The 20,290-nt window shown below is 45.5% G+C and overlaps 1 protein-coding gene across 1 annotated transcript in view; it reads right to left on the minus strand.

Annotated features, from left to right (window-relative positions):
• LOC115092154 (translational activator of cytochrome c oxidase 1) overlaps positions 1-20,290 on the minus strand; it is a 100,685-nt gene that overhangs the window by 63,865 nt on the left and 16,530 nt on the right. Inside the window, exon 3 of the mRNA XM_029602769.1 lies at positions 13,540-13,646. Within this exon, the coding sequence (XP_029458629.1) occupies positions 13,540-13,646 (107 nt within the window). The remainder of the gene's footprint in view (positions 1-13,539; positions 13,647-20,290) is intronic.

The raw sequence follows: 20,290 nt of genomic DNA on the forward strand, positions 1-20,290 counted from the left end.
TTAATATAATGGGAGAGCTGTAGATACGCAAACACAGAGGGGTTGCTCAGTCCATAAAGTTGAGACAACATTTGGGGTGTTAAAAGATGACCTGTCTCATCGAAAACATGGCCTACTTGAGTGATCCCCTGCCTCGCCCAATCCTTAAACACCTTGGAGGAGGAACCCGGCAAAAAGTCTAAGTTGCCTTGTAGGGGTAAAAGGTAGGCACTGCCATGGGGTATCTGCAACAGCTTCCGGAATTGGGCCCAGGCATGTCTCACCGGGGATACTAAACCCACCAAGAGCTCGGGTAAATTCAATTTAGTCCCAGTTGTTTGGAGGACCCAACGCAGATCACTAAAACCAAAAATTGTATGTTCAGCCTCCAGATGAAAATAATACCCCTCTCCCAGCAACCATTCACGTATCATTTCTACAGTTACTGGCTAGATTATAGAGGCGTAAATCCGGGACACTCAAGCCTCCGGTGCCCCATTTGCCCTGCAGCCAGGACAGAGCTATTCGGGATTTCCTCCCTTTCCAAAAGAAATATCGCATCCCTCCCTTTATCTGTTGATAATCCTTGACTTTAAGGCGCAGTACCAAATTCTGAAAAACATACAGCCATTGAGGTAAAATAACCATCTTGAATAAATGAATACGACCCCCTAGTGAAAGCAGAAGGGAATGCCATTTACGCAATCTGTCTAGGGTAGAGGCAACTAAAGGAGGAATATTAATGTCATATAACTGGGACAGATCTGCCGACAGAACCACCCCCAAGAAACGCAGGTGTCCCGGGGCCCAAATCAGCGGAAAAGCCTCCTCCCAACTCTCACAGCGCATCGGGATAGGCTAGCGCCTCAGACATATCATGATTCAGACGAAAGTCCGAAAAGAGGGCAAACTCATTAAAGAGGGATAGTAAGGGCTGCAGGGAGGACTTAGGGTTAGTTAAAAAAAATCAGGACATCATCGGCAAAAGCCGCATATTTGAACGTGTGTGTCTGAAAACGGACCCCCTTGACTTGCCAGTTCCCTTGGATGGCCAACAGAAGGGGCTCCAGCTGTAGTAGAAAAAGCAGAGGAGATAGAGGGCATCCTTGTCGGGTGCCTCGTTGGATGGGGAAGCTCTCCGATTGAGACTGGTTGACCAGTATGCGGGCCTGAGGGCTCTGATAGAGATGTATGGCTTCTTGGAACCGCCCCGTAAAATTCATTGCTTCCAAAATGTGGTACAAATAACCCTACTCTACCCTATCAAAGGTCTTTTCCACATCAAAACTGATGGCTAGATAAGGCTCCTTAATCTGCTGTCAGAGCGCCATGGCAACCAGCACCCGCCTAATATTGGTAGAGGCATATCTGCTTCGCACAAATCCAACTTGGTCAGATCTAATTAAGGAGGGCAGAACCCGGGCTAATCTATCAGCCAAAATTTTTGCCAAAAATTTCTGGTCAACATTTAACAGAGAAATGGGTCTGTATGCCGCAGGAGATTGGGGATCTTTCCCCGGTTTGGGGATTAGTGTTATATGTGCCTCATTACTTTGCCCCGGATAACTGCCCTGGTCTATCAAAGCATTAAAACTGGCTGTAAGTGGCCCCACTAAGACATCCGTCAGATTTTTATAGTACTCAGCCGTGAACCCATCGGGACCCGGCGCCTTGTAAGGTTTTGCTTGCCAGATCACTTGCCTAGTCTCTGCTTCAGAAATCGGCAAATTAAGCTGGACTTATTGCTCGGCAGTAAGTTGAGGCAGCTCTATCCCATTGCAAAAAGCTGAACATCCGGCCGTAGTGGGGGCTTCAGCAGTGTACAGGTTAGCATAGTAGTCCCTAAAAACCTGCAGAATCTGGGGCGTATCTGTTACTAAGCGGCCCAAAGGAGATTTAAGTGCCGCTACATAATGGGACCGGCGGCACACTCGAATCAAATTAGCCATTAGTCTGCCCGACTTGTTCCCCATGTGAAATAGTTTATGCTGAAAATACAGCACACTTTTCTTGCCCCTTTGATGTAATAGTGAATTAAGTGCATTTTGCACCGAAATGTACAGTTCCCGATGCTTAGGAGAATTATCAAGGAGCAGGTTCTGCTTGGCGCTGTGGAGTTGGGTGCTCATGGTGAGAATACGCTTATCTAGCATTTTCTTCCGATGTGCCACATATGAGATTATCTTCCCCCTTAGAGGCATACCAAAAAAGTATCTGATCCCCCGCGTGCAATGCATTGTGAGACGCTTAAGCTTCCCATTTAACCCGAAGGTGTTCTCCGAAACCCTGATCTTTAGCCAGGTAATACGGAAATCTCCATCTCAACAGCCGGGGCGCCCCACCCGCCCATGACAACTCCACCCAGACTGGCACATGATCGGATAGAACGATGTCATCTATTCCCGCCTCTGTGAGTTGAGAAAACAAACTAGTACTCAATAAGATATAATCTAACCGAGAGTGTGTGCCATGCACCCTAGAAAGATGAGTAAAGTCCCACGCCGTAGGGTTCAGAACCCGCCAGGCGTCTACCAAATCTAACTCAGTTCCAGCAAGACAAAGGGCTTACCCCAGTGACTTCTATCCAGGCCCCCCATCCCACTCCGATCCAATTGAGGATCCTTAAGAGTGTTGAAGTCCCGTCCCCCCCCACGATAAGAGGGTAATTTTGGTAGTGAATTAGGTGAGTGTGAATAGTTCGGAAAAAAGCTATATCAGGGTTGTTAGGAGCGTACAGGTTGCACAGCACTAATGTGTGATGATAGAGCTCTACAATCAATAGGATATATCGACCCTGAGGACCTTTAATTTCCTGCTTGATATTAAGTAGCAGCCGCTTATGAATCAGAATGGCCACCCCAGCTGACTTGTTAGTCGCCGAGGCGTAGTGTACCCCACCCACCCACGGCACAGTTTTCGATGCTCCGCATCAGTAAGATGCTTTTCCTGTAAAAAGACTAGGTCCGCTGATTTCCTTTTAAGCTGGGAAAGCATTTTTGTTCTCTTAATGGGAGAGTTTATGCCACAGATGTTCCAGGATAGCAAGCGCAGGATTGACTAGCCATTTACCCCCTTCTCAAAGAGATTACTGAAAAAAAGTAACAGGGAAGCAGAAAACAGGGATCTTCCCAGCTGAGATCCCCATTTCAGGATGAGGTATGGCATAGGACCCACCCGCCAACAATCAATACACCTCCAGACCCATATCACAGCATACATACCCAAGATTAACAACCCCATTGCCCAAACCCTTCCCCTCCCTCCCCCCTTACCCCCCCAATACCGCTAAACATAGAACTCCTCAGCCTTACAGCTATTAGAGATCACTACAATACAATCAGCCTTCCCACCTCCCCCCCCACCCCCCTTTATTCATGAAGTACCCTGCTAACAATACAGCATCTGACATTCAAGCCCATGCCCTGAACATGTAAACAATTCAAAGAGAAAGCCCAGAGGGTTCCCAACAGTCAAACAGTATCCAATTCTCAATGGTTAGAGAGAACATTGAGGACCACATGCAAAAAAAACAAATGAGAAAAAACACAGAGAAAAAAAGGAAACGTTTAACTGGAGGGGAGAGCAAAGTTCACCTCTTAATGTTCGCTGGTCTTCCCTACATGAGTCGGTTCACCCACGGCCTATCACAGTGAAGTCCATCCACAACAGTTTGCAAAACAGTCCGCAACAGTCTGCAAAACTCCCTCCACGGAACAAGGTGCGGTCTCAGGGCCTTGAAAACCTGTCCAGCACCAAAAAAAGGGAGCCAAAAACCACCCAGGCTCTCTCTACATGCAGCCCCAGTACCTGAGATCCTCCCAGCTTCAACGCCGCCGAACTGACTTCAATCCCAACAGCAGCAGTGTAACAGGCGCTGTGCTCTCACGGCCTCGAGGCACTCGCATCTTCAGGCGCCGATTTTTCCAACGTGGCCAAGTAAGCCTGCGCCTCCACCGGCGAATTCAGCCATCGGACTCCCATTGGGGTGAGCACGCGTAATCTGGCCGGGTAGACTATCAGCGCTAGTTGGTTTAGGGCATAGAGACGGCTGCAAAATGGCATCAGCGCGCGCCTTTGCTGGCTAAGGCCCACGGAGAAATCCTGAAAAACGAGCACTTTGTGGTTGTCATAGTCCAGGTCCTTCCCAGCGCGGGTAGCCCGAAGGATCAGGGACTTATGCTGAAAGTTGAGAATTTTGGCAATTGTGACCCTTGGTTTCGCCGCGTTGTCCCGCTTGCGGCCTAAACGATGGACCCTCTCGATCCTCAGCAGGCCGTGCACCATTGAGAGCTCCAGCGCACAAGGCAGCCATTCCTCCAGGAAGGAAGCCAGGTTCACTTCGGCGACGGACTCAGGGATGCCAACAAAACGTAAGTTGGATCGTCGGGACCGGTTCTCAAGGTCCTCCAACCGATCCATATGTTTCCCCAAGGTGGCCTTAATACTGGCGAGCTCCTTCCATAGGCCCTCCTGGTCATCCTGGACATCCGACACTCTCTGTTCAAGGGCTGCGCAGCGTGACTCAAAGCCCACAATAGAGGTGGTCAGTTCCGTCAATTTAAGGGAGATTGAGGACAATTCGGGACCCAGGGCTTCACGGACCGCCAAGCGTATCTCTTCCAGGGCTGGGGTCTGGGATGCATCCAGGACACCTCCATCTTCCTCCAAGGCCTGCTCCAGAGGACGGGCCTTATCCTTTTCTTTATCTTTCCTCGTCGCCCTAGACATTTTCCTGCCAGATGCTTGGAGATAAAGATGCCCCTTGCAAAAATTGAAAAGATGATTACTTTATATCACGATTGGGGCCTCCGATGGGGTGGGATAGAGGCGAGAAGGCCAAGAAGGAAGATCCTGCGTCTGATCTCCTTCACTGCATCACGTGATCTCCCTTTTTAACTTTGTAAGTGCGGCATTGTACCACGGTTGTTTGTGTTTAGAAAATAAAGTAATTTGTTTTTTTAACTGTAGGGCAAATTGTCATCACCAGTTGTGACATAGTATTAAGCCATGAATGGATGGCCTTTTCCGTATTTGAGATGTCAAGATTTTTTAAGACGTCAGGAAGACTATTGATTAAATCCTTTTGGGAACAGGTCTTTTTTAATTCAATTTCAATAGTTTTCGGTTGAATAGAGCCTAGAACTGAATGATTCAATGATAAAGATGTTTGAATTAAATGGTGATCAGACCATGGAACCGGCAAATTACTAACTGGTAACTCACACTTAAACCAAGAATTGGCAAAATAAGATCTAAGATGTGTCTGGCCTTGTGAGTAGGATCAATAATTAATTGTTTAAAATCCAAGGCTCCCAACACTCAGGCCGATACAGTACAGTGTGCTCCAGCGGAGCGCACTGTTATCCCGCATTTGGATGCGTGTTTGATGCGCTAGCTTTACCCCTTATTCAGTAAGGGGTAATAGCTCGTCAAACGCGCGTCCAACCCCCCCTCCCCCGAAACTAATAGCGTCCGCAACATGCAAATGCATGTTGATGGCCTATTAGTTATTCCCGTGCGATTCACTAAGTAAAATGTGCAGCCAAGCTGCACATTTTACTTTCAGAAATTAGCGCCTACCCAAAGGTAGGCGTTAATTTTTGCTGGCACCGGGAAAGTGCACAGAAAAGCAGTAAAAACTGCTTTTCTGTGCACCCTCCAACTTAATATCATGGCGATATTAAATCTGAGGTCCCAAAAGTTAAAAATAATTTTAAAAAAATTTTAAAATCGGCCTGCAGCTCGCGGGTTGAAAACCGGACACAATTTTGCCGGCATCTGGTTTCCGAACCCATGGCTGTCAGCGGATTTGATAACAGACGCCGGCAAAATTGAGAGTCGGCTATCAAACTTGCTGACAGCCGCCGCTCCTGTCAAAAAATCGGCACTAGGGACGCGCCACTGTCCCTAGCGCCTCTTTTTACCACGGGCCCTAATTTGAATAATTTTTTTTTCTGAATCGCACGCACAGGAGAGTGGCCACTTGCCTGTGCTTTTTACTGTATCGGCCTGACTGTCAATAAAGACTCACAGCTAAATGAGCGAGGTGAAGAGTCATCATGTAAATTAAAATCCCCTAAAATTATTGTAGGTAAATTCGGATTAAATAAAGCAGTAAATGTCTCGATAAGTGGTGATAAATTATAATCTAAACGACCTGGGGGCATATATCATCTGCAAAGAAGTATATTTTTTTTCCTCAAGTTTACCTGCAATGTATCTAAAAAGATACTGAAAACAACCAGTCCAAGAAGCAAGTCCTGGGATATGGACGCTATCTTTTCCATTGCCCACCACACCCTAGCGTCCTGTCACTCAACCAGTTCCTCATCCAAGTTACAACTTTCTGCTTGTTTACCAGTCTTCTATACAGAAGAGCGTTGAAAGCCTTACTGAAATACACATAGGCAAAATTAGCCTCACCTTCCTGATACACTACTTTTGTAATCTTTTTCTTGTAATTCCATGCTGTCTGGGGGTGATGTAATCTCCTGCACCATATTTTTATTTATCGAGTTTTATATACCGTCATTCGGTTTCACCATCACAACGGCTTACAAAGGATCGATTTCTGTAGTCGTATATTTCTACATTACTAGACATACATTTGTTAACATGGCTTTTTTAACATACGAGTATATACTCTTTCAATGAGTCTTTCAGGTATTAGGATGGTCTCTTCTTGTAAAAAGTCATTACTCTAGTGTTATTGGGGGGGATTTGGTAAGCTTTTGTAAACATCCATGTTTTTAGCTCTTTTTTGAATGTTTTTAGATTCTGTTGTGTTCTTAGTTCCGTTTTGCCAACTACTAAGTTTAGAGTGACAAGTTTGTAGTTGCCTACCTCCTCCTTGTTCCCACTTTGGTGTAGCAGACTACATTTACTCTCCTATGTTTCCTTAGAATCTCCCCCCTATTCAAGGGCAAATTAAGCAGACCTGTGAGGGGTAATTATTGAGCTCTTTTAGTATCCTGGGATACAAACCAACCAGTTTCCATGGCCTTATGTACTCATTTAAGGAGTACTTCCTCTGTAAATGGGTTTGCAATAATTACATATTTATGAATGCCATTTCCTGCCTTAGATAATGTCACCTTATTGTTCTGTAAATATTGAGCAAAAGAGCTTACTTAAGACTTTTGCCTTAGAACATAAGAATTGCCATACTGGGTCAGTCCAAGGGTCCATCAAGCTGAGTATCTTGCTTCCAATAGTGGCCAATCCAAGTCCAAGTACCTGGCATGTACCCAAACATTAAATAAAATCTCAGGCTACTATTGCTTAATAATTAATAGCAGTTTATGGATTTTTCCACTAGGAACTTATCCAAACCTTTTTTAAACCCAGCTACACTAACTGCTGTAACCATATTCTCTGGCAATGAATTCCAGAGCTTAACTATTTGCTGAGTGAAAAATAATTTTGATTTGTTTTAACTGAGCTACTTGCCAACTTCATGAAATGCCCCCTAATCCTTCTATTATCTGGGAGAGTAAATAACCAATTTGCATTAACTTGTTCAAGTCCTTTCATGATTTTGTAGACCTTTATCATATCCCCCCCCCCCTCCCCCAGTCATTTCTTCTCCAAACTGAGCAGCCCTAACTTCCTTAACCTTATCTCACAGGGCAGCCGTTCCATGTCACTTATTTTGGTTGCACTTCTCTGCACTTTCTCCAGTGCAACTATATCTTTTTTGAGATGCGGCCACCAGAAGTGCACACATTATTCAAGATGAGGTCTCACCATGGAGCGATAAGAGAGGCATTATGACATCCATTGTTTTATTTGCCATCTCCTTCTTAATAATTCCTAACATTGTTTGCTTTTTTGATCATCACAGCACACTGAGCTGACGATTTCAATGTATTATCCACTATGACGCCTAGATCTCTTTCCTGGGTGGTAATTCCTAAAATACAACCTAACATTGTGTAACTACAGCAAGGGTATTTTTCTCCATATGTATCACTTTGCACTTGTTCACGTTACATTGCATCTGCCATTTGGAAGCCCAATCTTTTAGTCTCGCAAGGTCTTCCTGCAATTTATCACAATTAATTATACTCTGTTTCCAGTCTTTTAACCAGTTTGTAATCCACAAAAGGACATCGCCTCCTATCCCATGACATTTTAGTTTTCTTAGATGCCTCTCATGTGGGACTTTGTTGGATGCCTTGTGAAAATCCAAATACACCTCATCTACTGGTTCACCTTTGTCCAATGGAGAAATTACTTACCTGATAATTTTGATTTCCTTAGTGTAGACAGATGGACTCAGGACCAATGGGTATTGTGCTCTTCTGCTAGCAGATGGGAGACAGAGTCAGATTTCAAAGCTGACGTCACTCTACATATACCCGTGCAGAGAGCTTAGCTCTTCAGTATTCTCCTCGAAAAGCCATTGTGGATATGTGTTTGCTTAACTAACTTGATTAAATTCAAACTGGTTCAACTGATTTTTTTTTTTTTTAACTGGAGACAGCCAGTGCACTCAATCAGTCAACGCCGACATCAGACAAACTGTGGGTGTCTTGAGCTAGGGGTAGGCCATGGCTTACCTGTATTAACTTAGTCTCGAGATTTGTTATCAGAGGTTCTCTTTTTTCTGGGGCAGCCGTGGGTGGGATGCTGAGTCCATCTGACTACACTAAGGAAAACGAAATTATCAGGTAAGTAATTTCTCCATTTCCTAGAGTGTGGCCAGATGGACTTAGGACCAATGGGATGTACAAAAGCTTCTCCCACACAGGGTGGGAGGCTGCCCGTGGCCCACTTAGTACTGCCCTTGTGAAGGCGTGTCCTCCCTGGCCTGAACATCCAGGTGGTAGAACCTGAAAAAGGTGTATATGGAGGACCACGTCGCCACCGACAGATCTCGGCGGGCGACAGCAGCTTAGTTTCCGCCCAGGAGACTGCCTGGGCCCTCGTCGAATGAGCCTTAACCTGTAGAGGTAAGAGCTTTCCTGCCTCCATGTAGGCTGCCTTAGTTACTTCTTTGATCCAGCGGACTATGGTTGCCCACGATGCCACTTCCCCTTGTTTCTTCCCGCTGTGAAAATCGAACAGGTGATCCGTTTTGCGCACAGGTTCAGATCTTTTCAAGTATCAGACTAGGATTCTGCCGACATTCAGATGGCGAAGGAGGCATGAGTCTTCCAAGTCCTTATGCTCATCTGGAGATGGTAGCGATATGGTTTGGTTCATGTGAAACTGGGAAACCACTTTCGATAAGGAGGGGACAGTACGCAGCTGTATGGTGCCACGCATGAACCTAAGGAACGGTTCCCGACAGGATAGTGCCTGAAGTTCGGAGATGCGATGAGCTGAACATATTGCCACCAAGAATGCAGACTTTAAAGTTAAGAGGCGTAGTGACAGACCGCGTGCCGGTCTGAAGGAATCCCATGCTAGGAAGTCTAATATTAGATTGAGGTTCCATAGAGGTACCGGCCACTTTAGGGGTGGTTGGAGTTGTTTAACCCCTTTAAGGAAGCGGAACACATCTGGATGAGTTGATAGTCTGGTACCATCCACTTCTGTTCTGAAGCAGGACAGTGCTGCAACTTGGACCTTGAGGGAGTTGAGTGACAACCCCTTCTTCATCCCGTCCTGCAGGAATTCCAGGATCGTGGGAATTTTGGCTGTCCGTGGGTGGATGCCATGGTCTTCACACCAGGCTTCGAATACTTTCCAGATTCGTATGTAAGATAGGGATGTGGAGATCTTGCGCGCTCAGAGCAGAGTGTCAATCACGGCCTTTGAGTAACCGCGCTTCTTCAGGCTAGTCCTCTCAAGGGCCATACCGTAAGAGAGAATAGAGATGGATCTTCGTGGAAGATCGGGCCCTGCTGGAGAAGGTCCCTGTGTGGCGGTAGGTACAGGGGGTTTCCCGCAAGTAATCTTCGCATGTCTGCGTACCATGGTCGTCTTGGCCAGTCCGGGGCAACTAGTAGAACTAGCACCCTGTGATGATCTATCTTGCGTATGACCCTGCCCAGTAGTGGCCAGAGTGGGAAGGCATACAGGTCGTCTTCCTCTGGCCAGTTCTGGACGAGAGCGTCAATTCCCTGGGATTGTGGTTCTTGTCTGCGGCTGAAGAACCTAGGAACTTGAGCATTGAGACGGGTTGCCAGTAGATCCATGGCTGGGAGACCCCAGCGATTTACTAACAGTTGGAAGGCTGTGTTCGACAGTGCCCATTCCCCCGGGTCTAAGCTCTCTCTGCTGAGGTAGTCCGCTGAGACATTATCTTTTCCCACGATGTGGGAGGCCGAGATCCCTTGCAGGTTTATCTCTGCTCATGCCATGAGGGGGTCTATCTCCAGAGACACCTGCTGGCTCTTGGATCCTCCCTGGCGGTTGATATAGGCAACTGTTGTCGCGTTGTCTGACATTACTCTGATTGACTTGCCCCGGCGTCTGTGGCTGAATCGCAGGTACGCTAGTCTGACAGCTCGAGCTTCTAGGCGGTTTATGTTCCATTCCGCCTGGGCCGTCAGTTCCTGACAGTGTGCTCCCCACCGTCACAGGCTCACATCCGTGGTGAGCAAGATCCAGTTCGGTGGGTATAGGTTTACTCATCTGCTTAGGTGGTCTTCCCTTAGCCACCATTGGAGCTGATCCCAACCTCTGCTGGTAGTTTGAGGTGGATTGAGTAGTTTTGGGACAGTGGGTTCCATCTTGACAGTAGGGAGCGCTGCAGCGGTCGCATATGGGTCCTTGCCCACGGAACAACTTCCAGGGTTGATGCCATGAGGCAGAGGACTTGAAGGTAGTCCCATACCTTGGGATGTGCATTGGTCATCAATCTTCGCAATTGTCCCATAAGTTTCCTTCTCCTTGGGGGGGGGGAGGAAGACCTTGTTCTGTTTGGTGTTGAACCGGGCCCCCAGGTACTCTAGTGACAGAGGGCTGTAGATGGCTCGTGGCCATGTTCACGACCCACCCGAGCTCCTGCAGTAGGTTCTTGACTCTGGTGGTAACCTGTTGACTCTCCTCCGGAGACTTTGCCCTGATCAGCCAATCGTTCATGTAAGGATGTACTAGGATCCCTTTTCTCAGCTTTGCTGCCATGACCACCATAATTTTGGTGAAGGTCCTGGGGGCGGTTGCTAGGCCAAAGAGTAGCGCCCGGAACTGGTAAGGGTGACCCAGTATCACAAAGCGCAGGAAGTGCTGGTGGTCCTGATGGACTGGGATGTGAAGGTAGGCTTCGGAAAGGTCCAGGGAGGTTAAGAATTCTCCTGGCTGCACTGCCATTATAACAGAGCATAGGGTTTCCATGCAGAAGTGTGGTACCCTCAGATAACGGTTGACGTTCTTGAGGTCCAAGATGGGCTGGAATGATCCTTCCTTCTTGGGGACAATAAAATAGAAGGAATAGTGGCCAGTATTTTGTTGGGGAGTGAGCACCGGGGTTATTGCCTTCAGACTGAATAGTCTTGCTAGTGTGGTTTCTACTGCCAGTCTCTTGGAGTGGGAATGGCAGGGTGATCTCATAAAATTTGTCTCGAGGGATGCTGCGGAATTCCAGCGAGTACCTTTCTTTAATGATGTTTAGGACCCACTTGTCTGATATCTCGACCCATCTTTGGTAGAAGAGGGCAAGACACCCTATATATCTTCTTCCTGTGGATGGGTCTGCCTCTTCTCATTGTGAGGTACGGCTGGAGCCTGCCCTGAGCCTGCTCCCCTCTTGGTGTGCCTGTTCCGAAAGGACTGAGGCCTTCCGGAGGGGCAAGGTGCCTGGAACTGTGTGTTCTTGTAGGGTCTAAATCGCTGTGATCCTCTGCCCTTGGTTCTTCTGGGGGAGGAACGCCGAGGTCTTTTATTCCTATCTTCCGGTATTCGAGGCACTGGAGATTCGCCCCATTTGTTGACAAACTTCTCCAATTTGCTTCCGAACAAGAGAGATCCTTTAAAAGGCATTCTTGTGAGGTTCGCTTTGGATGTCGCGTCAGCCGACCAATTCCGTGGCCATAGTTGTCTTCTGGCTACCACTACCGAGGCAATGCCCCTGGCTGAGGTGCGCACTAGATCTGAGGTAGCGTCAGTGAGGAAAGAGGCCGTAGGTTCCATCATTTGCTCCTCTCGAGAGACGTAGTTACGTCTCTCGAGAGGAACAAACAGGAACGTTTCATTAATTAGGCAATTTTCTTCTCCATCCATGCTTTTACATGTCTAATCACCGTCCCTGCCTATCCTCATCTGCATTTGTTTCTTTTTTAATAATAATCTTTGCTCTTACTATTTCTGCTACATCCTTAGAAAACCATATTGGTCTATCTCTCCTTTTCTCTTTATTAACTTGCCTTACATGTGTCTTTACTGTCAAAGCTCTTGCACCCTCTAACTTTTTCTCCTAAAACATCCAAGTTCCTTTCTTGCCTACCAAAGATCCCAGACTTTTTTTTCCCCATCAAGGTTCTTGGGTTTTTTCCTCTCACCTGTCAATGAGCTCAGACTCTTCTTTCTGGCATCTATCATAGCCCACAGGCTCTCCTTCCTCTCTCCTACTGTAACGTTTGGGATCTGCTTATTTTCTCTCCACCCTTGGTGGTATACGCAGGCCATACAACAAACAGATGAAACAGTCTTGCTCAATTCCATTTCTGCTCATGTCCATTTCCATTTAATAGTATAGTATAAAAACTATGGGACAGTCAAAGAGAATGAAATAAGTAGGCATTAGAATAGACCAAAACAGTGTCTTAAAGGCAGGGTAATCCTTAATGGAAGCAGCAGCACTGGTCCTTTAAAAGTGGCTTTTGCTTAAAAAGCTTTAGCCAGTGTAAAATGTGTCAAAACTCTCATAGAAAGCAATAAGAAACTGTGTATCTGTTGCATTATTCCTGTCCGTATTTACCCCAGACACGAAAAGAACTTGATTCGATCTGAGGGCTACTAGAGGCAAATAAAAAGGCAAGTATGTATGATGAATGACGTTGTGGAGTATGTCTGTGGTTGGAATGGAAAGTGTTAGTGGAGTGTCTTTTGGTGGCTCCTACTTCTAAATGCTTCAAATAGTTTAAATTTGTTTTGCCATGATAAATATTTTCTATTTATTGCAGAAAATCTCTCAAATATCTGCTTTTATAACAGTTGCTGTTAGAGGTTTTGGCTCTATTTACTCTCCAAAGGCCAAAATCAATTTGAGTAAATTGAAGTTAAGAGCATGAACCCAGAAATGCCAAATGGGCTAGTTTGCAGCCTTAACTTTTTGACATTCCACTCCTGATGCATTCTGCACTTGAAATTGTTCTTATCAAATGGAAAAGACAGAATTAAAATGCCATAACATATAGAGATTAGAATGCATAAATCATGGATAACCAAGGTCTCCCTCCCAAAACTGAGTCACTTGGCCACTCTATGAAACTTTCAGTTGCGCATCTCTCTAGGCCATGATTGCTGTGAGGATTAAGACATAGTGGTAGGTAAATGGAAGGTTCTGGCTAAGTTAAAACCTGAGAAAGAGATGGGTTAAGTCAACCTTTTAAAAGAAGGAAATCAATGAAAGAAAAAAAATAAGTGTTTAGTATTTACAGAAATACGCACCACTCCTTTAATTGCTGCCTCAATTGAAGCCTTCGGCATGTTTTTTGATCGACACTGTTCTATTAGATTTGCCAGATTAGCATTGAAATTAGGATTGTCACCTCCTTCTGTAATAGAGATAGGTGTTAAATGCACATTTCTACTGTTCCTTCACCAGAGTAATGAAAGATGTTGGAAGTACTTTCTCAAGCATTCTCCGTATGGATATGGGTTACTGTTTCATTGCCAACTTTGTTAGTCTAGTGCAGTATCACTAACTCAGAGGCCGATGCAATATTTTCAGCGGAAAGCGGGCGCTGACTTTTCAGTGCCCGCTTTCTTAGTGCACGCATGGCACCCGCAAGGGGGGGCGCCATGCAATATGCAAATTAGGGGGTTGCGCTAGGAAGGAAGCGCTAGAGTCGCTTGCGCAACCTTAGCGCCTCCTTGCTAATGCGACTCCATGGCAGACAGCCAGTTATGAAAACGGACGCAAGTTTACCGGCGTCAGTCTTCATAACTCAGCGGCCTGCTGAGGTTTTGTTGTTTTTTTTAAATTGAAGAAGTACAGAAAAGCAGTTTTTTCTGCTTTTCTGTACTTCTTCTAGGTGCGCTTAGCTATTAACGCCTGCTCCAGGCAGGCGTTAATATCTGAGCAATAAATGTGCATCTGAGATGCACATTTATTTTTTTTTTTAATCTGGAGTGAATGAGTAATAGCCTCATTCACATGCTTTTGCATGTGATGAGCGCTAACTCATTCACTCCCGTGTCAGACACGTGTTAAATAGGCGCTAATCCCCTTATTGCATCAGGGTGTGGATTAGCCCCTATTTAACCCACGTCCGACAGCATCGGCCCCTCACTGATTAAGTGCAGAGCATTTGAATGCAAGTTATTTTGCATGGCATTTATTAAATGGAGAACAACAGTTTAGTAAATCCCATGTTTGGGATGATGTTGCCACAGGAAAAGTATGTACACTTCCAGACTGAGGCTGCAATTTTTAAAGGGGCCTAAATATTCTCCCTCCTCGGCAGAAATCAGCTCCCCTAAAAAGAATCCCCCTCTTCCACCAATTGCCAAGAGTCTAGGCTGGTAATGTTGACTCAGGGCTTCAAACCTGCCTCACTCTGATCCAGGAGAAAAGACTCCCTGACTATCCCCCACCCTTGGTCTATGGCAGCCAGAGGGCAGGAGCAATGACTAGTAATTTCACCTATAAGGGATTTAACCAATGTTCTCTACTCCACAGCACAGAGGTACATTTAAACAGCTCTTGGAGCCACTTGGACTGTCTGGGCCAGTTTATTGCCTATATGACCAACAAACAAAGACTATAGCTTTCAGGTTTGTGTGGTGAAGGGACAAGTCAGTGGCAACCTTGGGTGTGTAGCATGGCCACAAAGATGGAATTCATCAAAAGACTGGAAGAAGTTGCCAACATGGGCAGTTTATGCGAAGATTTAATAAAACACCTCACTGAAAGATGGCAGTACCATTTGCAGTTAGTAGATTGAAAGCAGTAGAATTGGAGCTCTGCACAAAGGTTCAGTATGAATGGAAGAGAATGAAGCAAAATAATAGAGAAAATTACAGAAGCTACAGCAGAGTGCGCTCCAGTGGTACCAGCTCTGAAGAATGGTTACATTCAAATGTGAGACTTAATAAAAATGAAAGCAATGGAAAAGGTATATGATATCTACAATTAGATGATACCGTTTCCCAACTGTCAAGAGCAAACGTATTTTCACTGGCAGATGCTGCATATGGGTTTCGGCAAGTACTGCCTACAACCAAGCAGTGTTAAACTGACATTTATTATGCCATTTGGTTAGCATAACTTTTGCTGCCTGCCATTTGGTATGGAAGTACCCCAGTGCTTTTTCAGGGAAAGCTCTGAAATCCAATATCTTCGCAATATGTGGATGATATGCTGGTGTATGGGAAATCAAAAGAAAAACAAAAGAGGCTAGGAAAAATGTTTTAATTTTATGGCTATTTTCATTGTAACTCGATTAGGAAATCAGATGGGTGAGTCATAAATATTTAAAATTAAAATGAAATTAAAACACTTTAAAAATTAGGTCTGAAGCTGCAGACAACAGTGTACCACAGGACAAAAAAACCCTACATTTCCTGGGATATCTAATTGATGAATTTGGAGTGAGGCCTGATCCAGAGAAGGTAAGAGCTATAGAACCCCCCCCCCCCCCCCTTCACACACACACAAAAATACCACAGAACTGAAAAAGATAATGGATATGATTAATTGCCTTGGGCTTTATGTGCCAAATCTTTCTAGTATGACCAAACCCCTCAAGGACCTCATAAAACTGGATTCTGCCTGGGTTTGGGATCAAGCCCAAGAGAAGGCCTTTAAAATTGAAGTCACAGATAAAAGGCCAAGACTGGTATTGAAGTTAAGACATTGCTCTTTCGGAGTTGATATATGCACTATCGTAGGGCCCTGTCCTATACTCTTAACATCTTTTTCACACCTCTATGTAATATCATAAGGGTGAAAGGATTACGCTGTCAACATTCTGTGAAATAGTAAGAGTTGCTGTGATATGTTTTGACTATGTTTTATATTGTATGTTTTATTTGCTTATGTTTTATGATCTCATTTTGGTATTTTTGTAAAATACTGTTGCTTGGCTTTTATATTTAATTTATTTTTATATCGTTCAGAGTTGTAATCACGTTTTATATTTTGTTTTTAATCTGTTTGTTTAAATTGCCTTATATTATTGGTGGTTAATTTTATTTTATGATTGGCATGTTAACTGCCTATAATTGAGGATAGAGCAGTACATAAGTATTTTAAATAAATAAAATTTGCTAATGATGTACACATTTTATTGCCAGTGGGCAAGAAGAGGTAGAAGGGCTCAGTAAACTGAATTGTGGGGTGGACATGGTAGTTATCTGGCTGGAAAAACAACAGGCTTAAATATAGGGAAAATAGAAACTCTATGCATGGGCAGAAAAGACAACCTTCCAGAATTTTGGATTGAGATGAATGGTCTAGTATTAGTCAGTGCACAACTTGGGAATTTATCTCCAATCCAAGTTATCATTTAAGGTGAAATTATACTGACCTGAATTTTCTTTCCTTGAATCCTGCTAGACCAGTCATTACATTTAGGATTTCCCTCCTTCACAGTTGACAGAGAATATACCTTTTTTCATGACTCCACTCAGGGCTATAAAGGAGGTGTGGCCCTAGCCAATACAAACAGCCTACTGCCCAAGCACTGTGAACACTAGAAATCCCCTTTAATCCCTGTTCTTGAAACACAAACTATGCGGTACAGGGACCCATTTTGAGTGCGGCACAAATGTAAGACAAGGGAAGGATATAGGCAGGAGGAGGATGCTGTATCCGCCCGATCCTCCTTGCCCTTGTCTTCCTGGGTGGGATCTTGACTGGTCTAGCAGGATTCAAGGAAAGAAAATTATCAGGTAAGCTTAATTTCACCTGCCTTATCATCCTCTAGACCAGTCATTACGCTTGGAACTTATCAAAGCTTCCCTTTGCTGGAGTGGGAGAAGACAGGGCCGTCTTACCAATCCTTGCCTCTAAGGCAGCGATGGACCTGGACCCATATGATCAATCTATAGTGTTGAAGATGCAAGGGCAGTGCTCCTGAGCGCAGGGCGCCAGAGGGTGGCATAGGGAGTCCCGTGCGGCCAATCCCCCAGGCAGCCAAAAAATAGGTGGATCCCATCCCCCAGGCAGCCAAAAAATAGGGAGAGGCCCATGCCATGTGGCTACTAATGAACCCCATCTAACTGGCTGCTGAGCAGAGAAATGCACCCTTCTCGTCTTGCCGACCCTGTGGTATTACAAACTTGCAAGGGTATCACCTTCTCTATGCTGATCCCATGATGTACGAGATCATCATTATGGAAGTCCTAGCCCTGCAAATTTGTAATACTGTTGGGCTTGCACAGAGGAGACTGCAGAACAGACTTAGTTAGCAATGATTGGCTCCTCCCGAATAGGCATGTGGTGGTGACAGTGGGCAGCAGCAGCAAAGGAGTGTGGATTGCTGGTAAACAAAAAAAGGGGGGCGTCTTCACTGTGTGTTTATGTATGAATGGGAGCGTATTTGTTTTGAGTATGTGAATAGATGCCTGCCTGGGAGGACGGGGTTTCTGTAAGAATGAATGGGTACCTGTCTGAGAATGAATGGAGGCCTGCCTAGGAATCTATAAGAATGAATGGAAGCTTGTGTGTGTGTGTGTGTGTGCGTACGTGAATGAATGGAAGCTTGCCTTGGGGGGGGGGGGGGGGGGTTGTATGAGAGGGAGCCAGTGAGACCCTGTCTGTGTATGAGGGAATCTGGATAAGAGCTTGTGTGTACTTAGTGGGGGGTGGGGGGAGAGAGAATGAGAGCCTGTGTATGAGTGTATGTGTGTGTCTGTGAAAGAGAGAGGTTGAGGGTGTATATGAGAGTGTGTGTGTGTGAGAGAGAATGAATATGTGACTGTTTTTGAGAGAGGATAAAATATGTTTACTCCCCTAGCCCCCTAATCCTAGAAATCGCAGAGTAACAGGAAATCAAGAATTCCCAGGATATGGACAGCGGGGGCTTTTTTTAAATTTTTGGGTGTTATTTGATGTGTCTGCTGTTTTGAAATATATCTTATTGGTGCTTGGGAAATTAAAAAAAATATATAAATGATTTTAATTAACATGTTATTCCTTTTGTCAGTAGTTTTGAAATATTTATTCTTTTATTAGTATGGTTTTGTTATTGGAGGTGGTGGTCCCACTTCACAAAAGTGGGAGCAGAGAGGAGGCTGAAATCTACAGGCCAGTTAGCCTCACCTTGGTGGTGGAAAAAGTAATGGAGACGCTACTGTAGGAAAGAACAGAGAACCATCTACAGTCAGAAGAACTGCTGGACCAGAGGCAGCATGGATTCACCTGTCAGACAAATCTGATTGACTTTTTTGATTGGGTGACTAAGGAATTGGATCAAGGAAGAGTGCTCGATGTGATCTACTTGGATTTCAGCAAAGTTTTTTAATCAGTCCCACATAGGAGGCTTATGAATAAAATTAGAAGTTCGGGAGTGAGTGAAAAGGTGGTGGCCTGGATAACAAACTGATTGATGGATAGAAGACAGCATGTGATGGTAAACGGAACCTACTCTGAAGAAAGAACTGTGTTAAGCAGTGTGCCGCAAGGATTGGTGTTGGGACCGGTCCTGTTCAATATCTTTGTGAGTGACATTGCGGAAGGGATAGAAGGTAAAGTGTCTTTTTGCAGATGATACTAAGATCTGCAACAGAGTGGACACGCCGGAAGGAATAGAGGGAATGAGTCGTGATTTAAGGAAGCTTGAAAAGTGGTCTAAGATGTGGCAGCTGGGATTCAATGCTAAGACATGCAGAGCCATGCATCTAGGGTGTGGAAATCCAAAAGAGCTGTACTTCTTGGGGGGTGAAGGGCTGTTGTGCACAGAGAAAGAGGAACCTTGGGTGATAGTGTCCAGAGATTTGAAGACAGCGAAGAAATGAGACAAGGCGATAGCTAAAGCCAGAAGAATGCTGGGCTGCATAGATAGAGGAATATGTAGTAAGGAAAAGGAAGTGATAGTCCCCTTGTACAGGTCCTTGGTGAGGCCTCACCTGGAGTACTGTGTTCAGTTCTGGAGACTGTAGCTCAAAAGGGACAGAGACAGGATGGAGGTGGTCCAGAGAAGGGCGACAAAATTGTTGGGAGATCTCCTTCAAATGACTTATGAGGAGAGGTTAAAGGACCTAAATATGTATACCCTGGAGGAGAGAAGGTGCAGGGGAGATACGATTCAGATCTTCAGATACCTGAAAGGTTTTAATGATGCACAATCGACAAACCTTTTCCGTTGGAAAGAAATCAGTATAACTATGTTGCGTCCATTGGTACTAGACGGCTTTGCCCCATTTGACTCACCATTATTCACGGCTCCTCCTGCTTACCTAGGAAAGATGGCTACAGGAGCGTCTACAAGCCGACCTCTCTGGCGTCCCCAGAACAGCTGTGGTGCAGCCTCCTGCCATTGCTCCTCCCAGATACCTACTAGGGTGCGTGCACAACCCACGTCTTTATACCACCCTTGGCGCAACCTAGAGGGTGTTCCCTCATGCTGTCGTCACGCCATCTGGGTATATTACCTTCACTGGTTTACTAGCTCATTGAGTTAGCAAGGACTCGAATTTGTTCTTGCCTACGCTACTCTGCCGCTGGAAACTCTCTCTCTGCCCTTCGGGGTAACTGCTAACCTGGGTACCCGCTCCTCGAGGGCCCTCTGCTTTATTTCAGATGCCTTACAGGGAGGTACTCGCTCCTCGAGGGCCTGCTCTCCCTGCCTCGGGGCCTGTACCTTCTTCAACATACCTGGTGGAATCGAATACCAACAGCAAACACCTAGTGAGTACTCTAACTCTCAGTCCCTCTCATCCACAGTATCTCCTAGTTGGGAAACCTGCTGCGGAACCTCCTTTCATCATCAAGGAGAGAAGGGCTCCCTCTGCCGAGGTCCCCGAGACTGCAACTACCAGACTGCCTCACTACTGCCACTCTGGTGGCTCTCTTCAAGCTGTTTAATAAAGAGCTAACTGTGTTTTGTGCATTTTGAGTCTAGCCCAGTGCTGTGGCTCCTCACTGGGCTCGGTCATCTCCCACAGCACCCAAGGATCCACCAAAACACACTTAACCATAACAAACTAGGGGTCACGTAATGAAACTCCAGGGAGGATGACTCAGAACCAATGT

Source organism: Rhinatrema bivittatum, chromosome 1, assembly GCF_901001135.1.
Source record: "Rhinatrema bivittatum chromosome 1, aRhiBiv1.1, whole genome shotgun sequence".
Classification (NCBI taxonomy): domain Eukaryota; kingdom Metazoa; phylum Chordata; class Amphibia; order Gymnophiona; family Rhinatrematidae; genus Rhinatrema; species Rhinatrema bivittatum.